The sequence below is a fragment of the Spinacia oleracea genome, chromosome 5 (assembly GCF_020520425.1).
Source record: "Spinacia oleracea cultivar Varoflay chromosome 5, BTI_SOV_V1, whole genome shotgun sequence".
In the NCBI taxonomy this organism is placed as follows: Eukaryota; Viridiplantae; Streptophyta; class Magnoliopsida; order Caryophyllales; family Amaranthaceae; genus Spinacia; species Spinacia oleracea.
Window position 1 is genome coordinate 126070450 of NC_079491.1, and position 17009 is coordinate 126087458.

Genomic DNA, 17009 nt, shown 5'->3' on the forward strand with positions numbered 1-17009 from the left:
GTATTTTTCGGCCGAACCCAGAATTCCCAAATTCGAAGCCTAACTATGACTTTTCGGAGGTTTTAGTTTTTCAAACGCAAAAGTTTGTAAATTTAAGATGTTAAATTAAGTATTTGCGATTCTTGTTGATAAATCTTGAGTTTTTGATTGACCTACTGTATATGTTTAACAATTATGAATGCCTAGACTTGTTAATTATACAACCTAATTTGTAATCAAGATTAATTTGTTGAAATTCGAATAATTTAGAATTGATTTGATTTTCATGATTAATTAATAATTTAATTAGGTACCAATGATTAAAATCCACCATAAAAATTGTTAATTTATGTTAAAATTTTAATTTTTATGACCTAGATTTGAATCCATGTTAATCGGAAATTAATTGATTAATAAATTTTCGATTTTCGCCCTAAAATTATGAAATTAATATGATTTATTAATTTGTCATTAATTTTGGAAATAAAAGTTTTAATTTTTATGCAATTCGCTCATAAAACTTGCACGCACAAGGCAATGGACGCTACGTGTTACCCTTAAGGGGTGTTGTATAGTGCGGGCATGCGACGACGAGCAAGGGAGCTCGTCGCCCATGCGGTACGATGCAACGAGCAAGAGTCATGGCACACGAGCACAAGGCAGCACGCTGCCCTGTGTCGAGTGTTGTGCGCATATGGGCGAGTGGGAAAGGGCGAAGGGCCAAGGCGCAAGCCATCGGGCAGACGCGTGTGGGCAGCAAGCGTGCTGCGCCACAGTGCGCGCTGCCACGCCCAGCAAGCAAACAGACGCAAGGCAAGCAGGCGCGACGAACGAGCGGGCGCGCGCATCGTGGCTTACACTGCTGCGTTGCGTGTGGCCTGCTTGCGTATTGCTACTCGAACACTCGCAAGCTTGGGCGCAAGCCCAAGTGCTCGTCGTGTTACGATTGTCGCATTTTAAATTTTAATTTGAGATTTTCAGTTCGAGTAATTTTAATTAATTTTAAAATTAATAATTTAAATTGTTTACTTGGATTTTAATTTTGAAATATTATAATTATTATAAATTTTAATTTATTCTAATTATTTTACTAAAATTAAAAACCTTGAATTAATTTAAATTCGACTGAAAATAAATTAAATAAGTGGATTCAATTATAAATTTATATGAGCTTTAAATTTTAATTAAATTTGTATGTTTTCGATTAGACTAGAAATACATTTTTATGTTTAAAATTAGTAAAGCATATGAATTTATTGGTTTGAGTGGGAGCAATTTTAGTCATAAACTCTTGATTAGGTCTACAAATCCTTTAAGGTTAAACAACTTGATTAGAATTAATAAGGACTGAATAATTGGTAGATTATTGGTGCGCTTGATTAATTGCTGCAAATATTTATGTGATGCATAACGTGTTTTACTAACCAGCTATGTGGGCCATTCATGATAATGAATGGGTGAATGGTATATATTGTATATGTACTGTTTTGTAGGTTATTAAGTGACTAGTATGGCCCAAATAGGATAGAAAATATGGTCTGCGTACCATTAATTTGAATGTAATTGGTCTAAAGCACCAAATTTGTTTTTCAATTAAAATATGGTCTGCGTACCATCAAATAGTTGTAATTAGTTTAATTATAGCTTATCCTATTTGAAGAAAATGGCGCCTCCCACAGAGATTTTCAAGACGGGTTTTGAAGTTGAAGCTTCAAGATGAAGTCGGGCCATACTAGATCACATTTATCTTATGCATGTTTTAAGTTATTTATTGCTTTTAAATATGTCTTAAATATGCATGAGATTGAAGCTTGATTATGTTGCATGATTAAGGATTTTAGTTCACTTAAAATCTAACCAACATAGTAAGAGCCTTAAGTTCAAACTTAAAAATTGAGTTAAAAGGTGCCATGCCAAAATAACACTTACTTGGATATCCTTTTTTCATCGATCTTAGTAATAGTTTTCCGCCATAGCGAGGTGTTACTTATCGATACTAAAGGGGTAAGGTACACAAATAATTGTGAGTACATGTTAGTTTTGGTGAAACTCAACGATATAAATAAGGAGTCCTTTTATGTCGTGGAAAAATCGATAGGTTTACCTAATAAGTTCTTAGACGTACCTATCAACCAAGAGTAGTTTCTAGACTATTAGAAAAAGGCTTTTGCTTACCTAAAATATTTCAGAATTGAGTCTAAATACATAATGTGCTTAATTCTTCAATGGTTTTTAGGATCTTGGAATCATTTTATTCACACCTGCCGGAACACATAACTTGAATAAAATGCTTAATGACCATTGAATTATGCATGTATGCTAGAATTTAAGTTTATTAAGAGAAACTGTGAATGATTATTTATTTGTTTAATCTTTTTCAATTGTAGTTTTAATTATGGCAAACAACAATTCATTCAACATTCGATCAATTCTCGAAAAGGAGAAGTTGAGCGGGAAATGGCAAAGGAACTTGCAAATAGTTCTTATGCAGGAAGAAAAGGAGTATGTCCTGGAAGAGGCGATGCCCGAAGCCGCAGGCAAAGGGATCACTCAGGCAGCCCTCAATCGTTGGATTGATGCCAACAAGGATGTGAAATGTTTAATGCTTGCAACCATGAGTGCAGATCTACAGAAAACGTTCATCAACTCAGATGCTTTCACGATCATCAGTGAGTTAAAGAACATGTTCCAAGATCGGGCTCGAGTCGAAAGATTCGAGACTCATAGGCAAATTCTTGAGACCAAGCTTAAGAAAGGCGAGCCCGTAAGTCCACATGTTCTCAAAATGATTGGACTCATTGAGAATATGAGTCGGCTGGATCAGCAATTCTCTCAGGAAATGGTTGTAGACACCATCCTCCATTCTCTTCATAACGGTTATGATTAGTTCAAACTGAACTACAGTATGAATAGTCTGGACAAAACGCTCACTGAGCTTCGCGGTATGCTGAAGACCGCTGAAAAGACGCTCAAAAGTGATAAGCAAGATGTGCTTATGGTGCGTGGGGGCAAGTTCAAGAAATCTGGAAAGAAGAGGAATGCTAAGAAAGGTGGCAACAAGGCCAGCCTAGCTAAGCAAACTGGCGCCAAATCTGAAAAGAGGAAGGTCAGTCAACCCCCTTCAGAATCTGAATGCTTCTACTGCAAGAAGAAGGGGCATTGGAAGAGAGATTGCTTGAAGCTAAAGGAAGATCAGAAGAACGGAAAAGTCGTTCCATCTTCAGGTATTTTCGTTATAGACTGTACACTTGTTAATTCAACTTCTTGGGTATTAGATACAGGTTGTGGCTCACACTTATGTTCCAATTCACAGGGACTAAGAAGAAGTAGAAAGTTAAGCAAGGGTGAAGTCGACCTACGAGTGGCAAATGGAGCACGGATTGCTGCATTAGCTGTAGGAACTTATTATTTGTCGTTGCCCTCTGGGCTAGTTTTGGAACTGGAAGAATGTTTCCATGTTCCAAGTCTTACTAAAAACATCATTTCTGTGTCTTGCTTAGATGCTAAGGGATTTTCCTCTTTAATAAAAGACAATAGTTGTTCGTTTTATTTTAAAGAGATGTTTTATGGATCTGCTAGATTAGTCAATGGGCTTTATTTATTAGATCACGACAAACAAGTTTATAACATAAATACCAAAAAGGCCAAAAAGGATGATTCAGATCTCACCTATCTGTGGCACTGTCGATTAGGCCATATTAACTTGAAACGCATTGAAAGACTTCAAAAGGAAGGAATTCTAGAACCATTTGACTTAGAGAATTATGGTAAGTGCGAATCATGTTTACTTGGCAAAATGACAAAGCAACCTTTCTCTAAAGTTGGAGAAAGAGCAACTGAACTATTGGGTTTAATCCATACAGATGTATGTGGACCAATGAGTACAAATGCTAGGGGTGGTTTCAGCTACTTTATCACTTTCACTGATGACTTCAGTAGATATGGTTATGTCTATCTAATGAAGAATAAGTCTGAATCCTTTGACAAATTCAAGGAATTTCAGAGTGAAGTAGAGAATCAATTAGGCAAGAAGATTAAGGCATTGCGGTCTGATAGAGGCGGTGAATATCTGAGCTATGAATTTGATGACCATCTGAAAGAATGTGGAATTCTATCAGAATTGACTCCTCCTGGAACACCACAATGGAACGTTGTGTCAGAACGGAGGAACAGAACCTTGCTAGACATGGTTAGATCAATGATGGGTCAGGCCGAACTTCCAATAGAATTTTGGGGACATGCACTAAATACAGCCGCAGTCACTATAAATAGAGCTCCGCCTAAAGCTGTTGAAAAGACTCCATATGAGTTATGGTTTGGAAAGCCTCCAAAAGTGTCTTTTCTTAATATTTGGGGATGTGAAGTATACGTCAAACGATTAATTTCAGACAAACTTCATCCAAAATCTGACAAATGTATCCTTGTGGGCTATCCAAAGGAAACAAAGGGGTATTACTTCTACAATACATCTGAGAATAAGGTGTTTGTTGCTCGAGATGGTATCTTTTTGGAAAAGGATCACATTTCCAAAATGACAAGTGGGAGAAAAGTAGACCTCGAAGAAATTCGAGTCGAACAACAAACTCTAGAGAATGCTCAAGATGACATTCAGGATGAAACTCAGAGATCTTTAGAAGTTTCTGGTGAGAATCATGGACAATCTAGAGATGTAACCCCGCGTAGATCGCAGAGATATAGATCTCAACCGGAAAGGTACTTAGGTATTTTGACGAACAAGAGCTATGATGTTCTATTACTTGAAAGTGATGAACCTGCGACTTACAAACATGCTATGACGAGCCCTAGCTCCAAGCAATGGCATGAAGCCATGCAATCTGAATTAGACTCCATTTCTGAAAACCAAGTATGGGATCTGGTCGATTTGCCAGATGGCTACCAAGCCATTGGAAGCAAATGGGTTTTCAAACTGAAAAAGGACAAGGATGGGAAACTTGAAGTTTTCAAAGCTAGATTGGTTGCAAAAGGTTACAGGCAAGTCCACAGTGTGGATTACGATGAAACCTTTTCACCAGTTGCAATGCTAAAGTCTATTCGGATAATGTTAGCAATCGCTGCATTTTACGATTACGAAATATGGCAGATGGATGTCAACATCGCTTTCTTAAACGGCGTTTTAACAGAAACTGTGTTTATAACACGGCCTGAGGGTTTTGAGGATCCAAAGAATGCTAAAAAGGTATGCAAGCTAAAGAAATCAATCTACGGATTGAAGCAAGCATCCAGGAGCTGGAATATACGTTTTGATGAAGCAGTCAGTGACTTTGGTTTCATCAAGAACGCAGACGAATCTTGTGTATACAAGAAGGTCAGTGAGAGCAAAATTGCTTTTCTAGTATTATATGTCGACGACATATTACTTATCGGAAATGACATTCCTATGTTAAACTCTGTCAAGATTTGGCTTGGGAAATGTTTTTCGATGAAGGATCTAGGAGAAGCACAGTACATATTGGGCATCAAGATTTACAGAGATAGATCTAAAAAGATGATTGGACTTAGTCAAAGCACTTATATCAATAAAGTACTTGATAGGTTTAAGATGGCAGACTCCAAGCGAGGCTACCTACCCATGTCTCATGGAATGACTCTAAGCAAGACTCAGTGCCCAAAAACACTTGATGAGCGTAGACGAATGAATGGGATTCCGTATGCATCATTGATTGGTTCAATAATGTATGCTATGATATGTACACGCCCGGATGTTGCAAATGCACTCAGTGCTACGAGCAGATACCAGTCAGACCCAGGAGAGGCACATTGAACAACTGCCAAAAATATTCTGAAGTACCTGAAAAGGCACAAAGATGACTTCCTGGTCTATGGTGGAGATGATGAATTAATTGTTAAAGGCTATACGGACGCAAGTTTCCAAACCGACAAAGATGATTTCAGATCACAGTCTGGGTTTATCTTCTGCCTCAACAGAGGAGCAGTAAGCTGGAAAAGTGCTAAGCAAAGCACCATTGCGGATTCTACAACTGGAGCGGAGTACATTACTGCACATGAAGCAGCAAAGGAAGCTATATGGCAAAGAAAGTTCATAGGTGAACTTGGTGTAGTCCCCTCCATTAAAGGACTAATAGCCTTGTATTGTGATAATAACGGAACTATTGCATAGGCAAAGGAGCCTAGACACCACCAAAGAGTCAAGCATATACTTCGTAGATTTCACCTTCTACGAGAGTTCGTTGAAAGAAAAAAAGTCGAGATAAGCAAGATTGGAACTGATGACAACATATCAGATCCATTGACTAAACCTCTGCCGCAGGCGAAGCACAACTCGCACACTGCAAGCTATGGGAATCAAGCATATTGGAGAATGGCTTTGATGTCCTTATTTGATGTTTTAAAGTTTTAGAGTTTAATACTTTGTAAAACATTATTGTTTAATCATTCACAATAAATGAATAGAATTCATTTTTCCATTTAATTTGTGGTGTATTAAATGATGGGTCGCTTCAATTTGACAAAATATTCAAGATAGACTGTCAGGAGCAGTCCTGTGACTAAAAATGTCTATCAAGTGAACTTGAATGTCAAAAGTTGAAAATGGTCCCTGGTCGAAGTTTTCTATAAAATTGGACGCATAGAAAACGTTAGACGACTAGAATGCAAGATGACTAGTAGTTCTGTTTCTTGAACTATGTGGACATGGCAATGTCATAATCATTTGCATAGATACTTACTTTGGGAAGACTAGTATCGGACAGACCTATGAAACTTTACTGTAAGAGATGAAAATCTGTCATAAGTAAATTTCATTAAAATTATTAGACACTAAATCCTCAATACCTGAGTGATTTGAGATTACTTGTTTGAGAACTGGTTACTTTGACGTTGACCAACCGTCGCACCGTAAAAGGAGGCTATAAAGGCAACGCTCAGGTAATCACCTATCAAACAAAGTCTAATCTCAAGATCGCAAGATTGGGATTGTCCTCCCATAAATCGGGATGAGATGCTTAAAAGTTGTACAAGGCCACTCAGAGAGCTAGAAACAGTAAAATGCATGACCGTGCTCGGATGAATCATAGTCTATGATTATCTGTTTATTTGATCAGTTGACCTTTGAAACCGAGAAACACCTCTGGACATAATAAGGATGACAACTCTTACCTTATGTTCAAGAGCAAGCATCGAGCGACAAAGGAATTAGGAAATGCACACTTGTCCCTAAGGACAAGTGGGAGACTGAAGGAAATAGTGCCCTTGGTCCAAGTATGCATATAATATTAAGTCTAATAAATGCGGTTCAGTATTAATTAACAAGTTAATAATTCAGTGAGATCAAGTGAGCTGAATGCCTAGCTAGAGGCCGCTTCAGTTCAAGTGGAATTAATTATATTAATCCACAGCTTACTCTTGACTGAACCCGTAGGGTCACACAAATAGTACGTAAACGGATCAAGTATTTAATGGCATTAAATACTCCATCTATGGATATTCAGAATCGACGGATCTTGGTTTCAGTGGGAGCTGAGATCGTCATAAGCAAGAAATGAATACTCCGGAAACGATGATATTGCCGGAAACGGAAATATGGATCGTATCGAAAATATAAATATTATCCAAGTCGTAGATGTTGCCGGAAACGGAAACATGGTACGTATCGGAAAATATTAATGAAAATGGAAATATTGCCGGAATCGGAAATATTACCGGAAACGGAAACATTGTCTGAATCGGAAATATTATCGGAATCGGAAAATAATTCCGGAAACGGAAATATTAAATATTTGTTCGAAACGGAAATTAATTCCGGAATCGGAAATGTTAAATATTGTTCGTATCGGAAATGAATTCCGGAATCGGGAAATTAATCGGAAGCGCGACGTACGAATTAGCATCGGACGAGACTTGCTAGACGAAGGCCTAGCACGAAGCCAGGCCCGCGTCCAGCAAGCCTGTGCGCCACACAAGGCAGCCAAGGCCACGCCAGGCCCAGCAGGCCAAGGCGCGCGCACGAGTGGGCTGCGAGCTGCGCTGTTCGCGTGGGCCGGAAGGCTTGCGTGGGCTGAGCGCTCGCGAGGGTCGTGCTCATGGGTGTTTGTGTCCGATACAAATCCTAAATCTAAAAGGGTTTGTTCAAAGATTAAATTCCTAATCCTAATAGGATAAAATAGTTAATAAGAGTTTTAATATAATTCTAATTAAGCTAATTAGTATCCTAGTAGGATTCCAATTCCTTTCCATAAACTCTATAAATATAGGCCTAGGGTCACATATTTAACAGACGATTATTGAAGTATTCAAGGTAAGATTTTAAGCAAAAATCAGCCAAACACTTGCACCCAAATAGCCGAAAATCTAAGAACCTTAAGGGCGATTCTAGTTGGTCAATCTTAAGGCGGATCCGGACGTGCTGTGGACTATCTACGGAGGGACAACACTTGGAGTCCTAAAGACTTGTTCTTGTTCGGTTCGGGCGCAGCTAGGGAGGGCACGCTACAAAGTGTATGCATCTAAATTATGCTATATGATTATGTGTAAATAATATGTTTCCTGGCATTATGGTTTTTCCGCATGATTTATGTTTATTCATATGTATCATAACTTAACACCAACATGCTCAAGAACTGATGGTCCTTTAAGTAGATGGCTTGTCGGGCTGGGAAGTACCTCTCAACAAGATTGATCCATTTAGATCTTGGTTCATGATGGCCGCCCTCAACGGAGGAGCCGCCCCCATTGGGCTGGCGGCCACGGGACATAACACATTCTTCGCTTGTTTCTTTCAATCCAAAATTCAATTAGCAATCATAAAATCATACATTATCATTAAACATTCCTATAAGCGTATAACGGTTAAAAAATAATAATAAAATAACTAGCATTATTTTTTTTGGGTGTAAGAGAGAGGCCATAGCCTCTAAATAAAAGTAGAGCTACTACAACTCTTTTTTTAATGCAGAAATAAGGAAATTATATTACCATGAGGTTACCAAGACATCATTAAAGATGTAGAGTATCATACAAAAGTAACAGAAGCAGCTAATGGCCAGACACAAAAACTAGTAAGCATAGCCAAAGTTGATAGAAATACTTAGCCTAGAGAGTTTTAGATTATACAAAATCAAAAGAGGTGAAGTTAGAGAAATTAGCATTTTAGAAATGTACTTAATCCTGTCAATCAATTACTTGAGTAAGAAAGCTAAGAAAATAAAGGCAAAACTAAACATAAATAAAGCAAATAAGCAGCTAAAGACCAAAACAACACTTCCAGTAACTAAGCAACATGAGACGGAACTAGACGTGCTATGGTCACTCCCCCAAAGTTCTATAATAAAATGGCCTTAAGGTCCACCGGGACCACGTCAAATAAACGCAGACGATGCTCCATATCAATTCCATAATTAGCAACCCAATCAGCAACTCGGTTAGCAATAACTAGAATATAATTAGTCTAACTTGGCCCTAATAAATCCATATTTAAATGGTTTAGTAAAAATAAAATAGAACTTGCTCTTAGGATCAAAGGTGTTCATATAAAATCTCAAGTAAGCTTATCGTGCATAAACACTAAACACTATATATATATAGTGTTTATATATATATATATATATATATATATATATATATATATATATATATATATATATATATATATATATATATATATATAAATTCTCTCGTCAGAACACTCTACTCGGTAAGAACACTATCTGGTAATGGCATTTCCGTAATATTTATGAACAAATACTCTAATTTAATTATTCTTTCACCGTTTTTTTTCACTATTTCTAGTACTCTTTCTTTCTCTTCAATTCCTCTCTCTCTCTAATATTTGAACGCCACCAACAATCTTCCTCGCTTATCGCCGCCGCTGCTCGCCTCTCGCCACCGCTTCTGCTCTCCTCCCGCCGCTCGTCGCTCCTTGTAAGAATTCAATCGCCGGTCGCGGTGTTTGTGGTTCACGAATCAGATTTCGAACCAACCACTCGTATCTCTCCGGTCGCCGCTCGTATCTCACTGGTCGCCGCTCGTAGTTCGTCGGCGCTACTCGTAGCTTGTCGGTGCTGCTAGCAGTTCGCCACCACCATCAATCGACAAAATCAGTTTAATCGTCGGTATCCGCTAACCACCGCTCTTATCAATTCTAATTGACGGTCGCCGAACTAGAAATCGAACCAAAAGTTGAACAACATCGCGGACATCGAACTAAATCGAACCAGAAATCGGTAATTTCAATTCATCAATTCTCATTTTTCGATTTCTCAATTCAAAATCAATTTAATCCGCAATTTTCAACCGATTTCTCAATCGATTTTTTTCAATCGATTTCTCAATCGATTTTTCAATCGATTTCTCAATCGTTTTTTAAATCAATCGATTTCTCAATCGTTTTTTCAATCGATTCTTCTAATCGAAATCGAGTTCTCTCAATTCAGAAATTATAATCAATGTGAGTGTGATTTTTGATATGAAATTATAATCAAAATTCGTTTTTCAACCTCGTGTGGAACGTAATAAGACCAAGCCCAGGGAGAAATTTTTTAGAGAAAAAATAGTGAAATTGGCAATAAAGAAAAGTGGACATCATTAGAACATGCTTGAATAAATTTTAGAACATGCTTGAATAAATTTAGAACATTGTTGAATAAAGTTAGAACATGGTTGAATAAATTTAGAACATGCATGAATGAATTTAGAACATGTTTAAATAAATGTAGAACATGGTTGAATAAATTTAAAATATGGTTGAATAAATTTAGAACATGCTTGAATAATTTTAGAACACGCTTGAATCAATTTAGAACACGAGCTTGGAAATTTAGAACATGTATATATGCATATGTGTTGATTAGGTTCTCATGTTCTAAATTTAGATCATGCTTGAATTTAGAACATCGTTGAAGAAATTTAGAACATGCTTGAATAATTTTAGAACATGGTTGAACAAATGTAGATCATTGTTGAACAAATTTAAAACATGCTTGAATAATTTTAGAACATAGTTGAACAAATTTAGAACATTGTTGAATAATTTTAAAACATAAGCTTAAAATTTTAGAACATGTATATGTGTATATGCGTTTACTAGGTTTTCATGTTCTAAATTTAGAACATAGTTGAATAATTTTAGATCATGTTTGAATAAATTTAGAACATGGTTGAACAAATTTAGAACATGGTTGGATAATTTTAGATCATGTTTGAATAAATTTAGAACATCGTTGAACAAATTTAGAACATCATTGAATAAATTTAGAACATGAGCTTAAAAAATTAGAACATGGTTGAATAAAATTAAAACATGCTTGAATAAATTTAGAATATGGTTGAACAAATTTAGAACATCGTTGAATAAATTTAGAAAATGCTAGAATAAATTTAGAACATGAGCTTAAAAATTTAGAACATGGTTGAATAAAATTAAAACATGCTTGAATAAATTTAAAACATGGTTGAACAAATTTAGAACAGCGTTTAATAAATTTAGAACATGGTTGAATAAATTTAGAACATGAGCTTGAAAATTTAGAACATTGTTGAACAAATTTAGAACATGGTTGAACAAATTTAAAACATGATTGAACAAATTTAGAACATGGTTGAAAAAATTTAGAACTTGGAGAGTGTAAAAGTGTTCTTACCGTAAGAAGTGTTCTTACATAAGGGGGTGTTATTAACGGATTCCTCCCCTGTGTGAGAACTGAGAACTAATCTCAGCCCTTAGATCAATTCAATCAACGACGCACATCTTGCCCGACCAAATCAGAAAATAAGGGCAATATAGTAATTTCATCGCCTTTGAATGACCTCCCTTTCTCTCCCCAATTTTCGGATTTTCTTTCTCTCTCTTCCTCCCGTTTTCTCTCTCCTTCAGCAAATCCTCTATATAGCTTCGATTCACATCTCCATCTTCTCCAACATCTTCGATTATCGTCCTGCAATTCATATTCTTTGCGATTTTTCGTCTCTCTCAATTCACGCACGCAGGTAGTTTTTATTTTTTTCGATTTGTTTTAAGTTTTTGTGTTTTTAATTAGGGCTTGAATTATTGTTGACTTTTTAATTAAGGTTTCGATTGATTCTTTTTATGTTTTACATGTTCAAATTAGGTTTTTTTCAAATTGTGAATTTGTTGTTCGTTTTTGCGGCTTTGATTGCTACAATTAAGGCTTTTATATTGCTATTTTGTTTTAGTTTTAGCGATTTTAATTACTAATTGAAAGAATTAGGTTTTCTTATTAGATTAAATTTGAGTATTTTAATCTAATAAGGGTTGAGTTATTTGATGAGTTGTTCAGTTCTAGCATCATCAACCAAATGATACTATCTGTTTCACACTTATATCTCATTTTGAGTTCTAACATCATCAACCAAATGATACAATATGTTTCACACTTATATCTCATGTTGAGTTCTTTTATAGGTTTACTAATCGTGGTCATGTTTAAATTGTTTATGATTATTGTCGTTGCATCATACGTGTGGTGCAACAGCTATATACTATAAAAGTATCCATTGTTGTGCTACTTGATGCTTACAATGATCTGATATATTCAGAAACTTATTTTGTTATCTGCAGTTTGGTTGGAGTATTTTTGTTATGATATCAGGATGTTCTGAAATTTATTTTGTCCTTTCACCTTCAACTCAGCAAATGCCTCTGGGTCATATGCTACTCCCTGTGGGTCGAAGCTGCCATCTAGGTACAGAGGTTTAATGATCTCACCTAAAGGCCCATCTTCAACCCTGAAACTTCGACTGCACCCATAAGGATGACCTGGCAAACTCAGATGGCCAAGATGCTTTGTGCCTGGATCAAGCTTGAATTTCCCAAGTAGTCGAGACCACTGTCACTACCAAACTTCAGCGAGGTTTCTGAGTCAGTTGATAATCCTGATGATGTGTCTCATCCATAGTCAACGGGTTTAGGTAAAATGGGGTTCACCAGGGAATGGACCTAGTTACTTGACACGACCTGGGCCATAGCATGGTCTTACTTGAAACGATTTTACTATTTCTTTGAACAACAACTTATATGGCTCTAGTTTTGAGTTCCAACCTCCAAGGGGTGCCTTCCTCGAAAATGGGGCTGAGAGAGCCATGGTTGTCATTGGTTTACAGTTTTGAAAGGGGATTTTGTTTGTTGGGATTGGAATTTTTGTTTGGTGATTTCTGTGCTACTAAGCTGACATGTTATATGCAATTCAGGGAGGTCTAGTATTCTATTCTATGTGCTATGTGCTATATGCTCTGTGGATATGAGAATCTAAATCACATTCTATCTTTTTGGCCAATCAATGAATGTGTTAAGGAACTTTTTGGCCAATCAATAAATGTGTTAATCACATTCATTTACTTTGGAGACGCTTTGATTTACTTTTTTGAGATACTTTGATTTACTTTCGAAATATTTTATTTCTTTTATTTATTCTGTATAAGCACACTAGCCTACTAGCTCAATTGGTAGAGCATTGTGCAAATGCACAAAAGATGTGGGTTCGAATCCCACGTAGGTTCTTATTTACTTTTTGTATTATTTTATTTACTTTTAACTGATATTTTTTTTTTGACGGGAAGAATGCGAAATATCATTGATAAAGGAAATTCTTGTCAGCAGTGACAAGAGGTAACACATCAGCTGGGTGTTCTTCCATCCATACCCTCACTTCACTAAATGAGAGTGAAGAGTTGGCTATAGCATGAGACACTTTATTACATGATCTATTTGCAAAAATAAACTCACAGTAATCAAAATTACTGGCCATGGAAAGTATATCATCCACTATCATTTGGGCTGGAGATCTCTCTCTCTTTTTCATCCTCAGTAGTTGGACTACGGGGAGGCAATCTGATTCAACTTCCAAGCTCCGCATTCCTGCATCAAGCGAGTACTTGAGACCAAAACGAACTGCTTCGGCTTCTACTTGTAGCACAGAGCAGCAGACGTCAGTACATAGGCCAGCAGACATGAGGACATCGCCAACACCATCTCGCACAACCATACCCAGACCAGTCTTGTTGTCTCTCACCGCTGCATCCGTGTTGAGCTTGAAAGTGGCTGCACTAGGGGGCTGCCAGCTCGTAGGGGTCAGCTCCACAGGAGGAGAAACAGGTTGTTTGCGCTCAAGGGCAACCTCATACTCCCCTAATAGCTGAAGTGTTCTGTGACGGGCCAGCATTGGATCCATCTTTCTCCTTTCGTAGGTCCACAGGTTACGGAGGTTCCATATTTGACACACAAACATCATGACGATCTCCCATGAGCGAGCCATCTTACACTTCTTGCTCATATCCAGGCACCACTCACTGAAAGACCCTCCCTCAAGTGCAACACCATCACTGATTCTAGCTGGGGAGAGGAGCCAGATCAGCTTGCTCTCGCTACACTGCAGGACCATGTGTAGTATGGTTTCCATGGCCTCGCCACACCTCGGGCACCTGGGGTCAACACTCATACCTCTACTAGCCAGCAAGCTCATGGTTGGGAGGCTGTTACTCACAGCTCTCCACACTAAGTTCTTCACTTTTTGAGGGACGTTTTCCTGCCATAGTTTTTTCCATATTTCATCAAATTGATGAAATTGAAAGTGGAAAACAGTTTCAGTTTACTTTTGGAACAATTCAATCTACTTTTGGAGCATTTTCATTTACTTTTATATCATTTTCTTTACTTTTGTATTCCATGTTTTCCTTTTGAATAAGTTTTGTAACTCCTTTCTTTTTTAGTTTAATGTATACTAATTGTACTTTTACTTTAAAAATATTTTGATTTACTTTTTATTTATTATTTATCTACTTTTTTATTTAGTTTGATTTGGTTTTTATTTATTTTTATTTACTTTTTATTTATTTTTATTTGCTTTTGAGTTTATTTTATTTACTTTAGAGAATTACTTTTGAGGATTTTTTAATTCACTTTAGAAGACAACCCATGTAGGAATCGAACCTACATCCCATATGCATATGCATAGTGCTCTACCATTTGAGCTAATAGGTTTTCACAAAACATTTTAGAGAAAATTATTATTGATATTTCATTGTTATTTACTAATTTAGTTTACTTTTGCAGAGGTTTACTTTACTTTCGAAGTAACTGCTAGCCAAACCTGAAGCTCTAACTGCACGGACTGCAGCAGCTAACAACCATATATAACCAAAGCTCTACACAACAAACAATTCCTCTAAAACCAAACACAACTACTGCCAGGCTCAAACCCTTTGAGCACACAAGATTCCCCAATTCAGATCATACTTCAGCACCACAACATCATAGATCAGCATAAACACCGTCAGTCCACAATGCATTAAAACAGACTGTTAATTATCCCACAAAAACATCTCAACCTAAAGATATGCCATTTGCCCATTTATGGCAAAGGCTTATACAATTTCTCTTTCTTGCACTTTGTTCTACCGGAACTCAACCATACTTTAAGGTCCTGGGTCTTCTGTGAAGGGTAAGATTCTGAAATTACAAGCTGGTCTATGGGCGAAACACAAACGAAGCAAATTATATAAGCAGTACCAACTGCCCAGTAGGAAATAGTATCCTACTTTGCCAGCATAAGTTTTAGTTTACATTTTGCGAGATTTTATTTACTTTTATAGGGATTACATTTACTTTGTTATTTACCATTTGAATTCGAATCTCTGGTGACACTTCAGGTATACCAACAGACTTGGAAGCAGATCTGCATTGAGGATTTCTAGCAATAACACATACACTGCAGAAAAATTAAACAACCTGCCCCAACTAAAACACAGACAACTGTGATAGCAATAACACACACACACACATCAGACAACGGTTATACGAACCATATCAGCTGTCCAGCAAGAATCACAACTCAACATAGGAACCAGACCACCCATACCAACAACAAACTAATATCCAAACATGACGCAGACCCCTGCAAAACAAAACAGCAAGCTACAATAGTTCTGCAACCAGTGCAGACCAACAACAGAGTGTGCACCACCCCCTAGTCAACTAAGGTCAACAATCAGCAAGCAGCTTGACTGAACTCGAAACCAATAGCACAAAGTCAACCTGCTTCAAGTCACCTACAGTACCCACCTACTAGAACCTGGCCATAATTTGTTTACTTTTGGATCATTTCTATTTACGTTTTTCAATTTTTGCTTTACTTGTGGATCATTTAATTCAATATTTCCTTTAATTACATCTACTTTTAACTCTTGCTCAGATTAATTAAATCCATTTTATTTCGAGTCTGTTTTTGTTGAAGAAATCAACATATTTAATATCTAAAACATAAACTAAGCATCATAGAATCAATGAATTAAGTAATTTGCTAGGCTTTGAGCTCAAAATCAATAGGCAATGTTTCTCAAAATTCAAATAATTTCGTCCACGAATTAGAATATCTAAGATCCGCAGAAATTTGAACAGATTCGTCACAAACTATATGAAGATTCGCACAAAATTAGTAGCAAAAAACACTAACATTGCTCAAAAAATCAGACAAAATTCAATGCGATAATATTCCTAAGAATTCATTCTAAATTCGTTCACAACATCTCTGGAGTTTCGCACAAATACGAACTCTAAAATTCACCAAAAACAAGTAATAATTACGCTAAAAAAACATAAAAAATCACTTGCAATGATTGTTGTTAATTTTAGACCTAATTTGGCTGTAAACTACCACAAAAGTTAAGAAATCGTGAGTAATACCTCTGAATTTCGCCTAAGCATACATCGAATTGCTGAAATTGTTCAATGAACACCAAATTTCGAATGTAATTGCAGCTTTAAATTGAAAAAATATATCCAGTTTTTTGAAATTCGAAAAAAAATCGAAGAGTTTAGACTGTAGAGTGTTTTGGGAGTAGAGAGAGAAACGCCCGGTTTGTTTGGAAGTAGAAAGAAATGTCAATGCAATTTGATTTCGTTGGAGAGGTGAGATGTGATATTAAATCTCGTCCGCACGTTCTATTTAGATCTAACGATTTTTATAGGTTCTCATCATAAGGTAGGTTCTCATCTTAATTATATATATATATATATATATATATATATATATATATATAAA

At 36.6% G+C, this 17009-nt stretch overlaps 1 protein-coding gene across 1 annotated transcript; it reads right to left on the reverse strand.

Moving 5' to 3' along the window:
* Positions 1-13487: 13487 nt before the first annotated feature.
* On the reverse strand, positions 13488-16796 carry LOC130462033 (uncharacterized). Its single transcript, XM_056830365.1, has 2 exons — positions 16652-16796; positions 13488-14495 (listed from the first exon to the last, which is right to left on the reverse strand). Exons 1-2 carry the CDS (start codon positions 16670-16672, stop codon positions 13542-13544), a joined length of 975 nt encoding a protein of 324 aa, XP_056686343.1. The 5' UTR covers positions 16673-16796; the 3' UTR covers positions 13488-13541.
* Positions 16797-17009: the final 213 nt, after the last annotated feature.

Coding starts and splice junctions, on each gene's coding strand:
- LOC130462033 (XM_056830365.1), bottom strand. CDS start 16,672: ATGCTTAGGCGAAATTCAGAG. Junction 14,496..16,651: donor TGCTTAGGCGAAATTCAGAG/GTATTACTCACG, acceptor AAACTATGGCAG/GAAAACGTCCCTCAAAAAGT.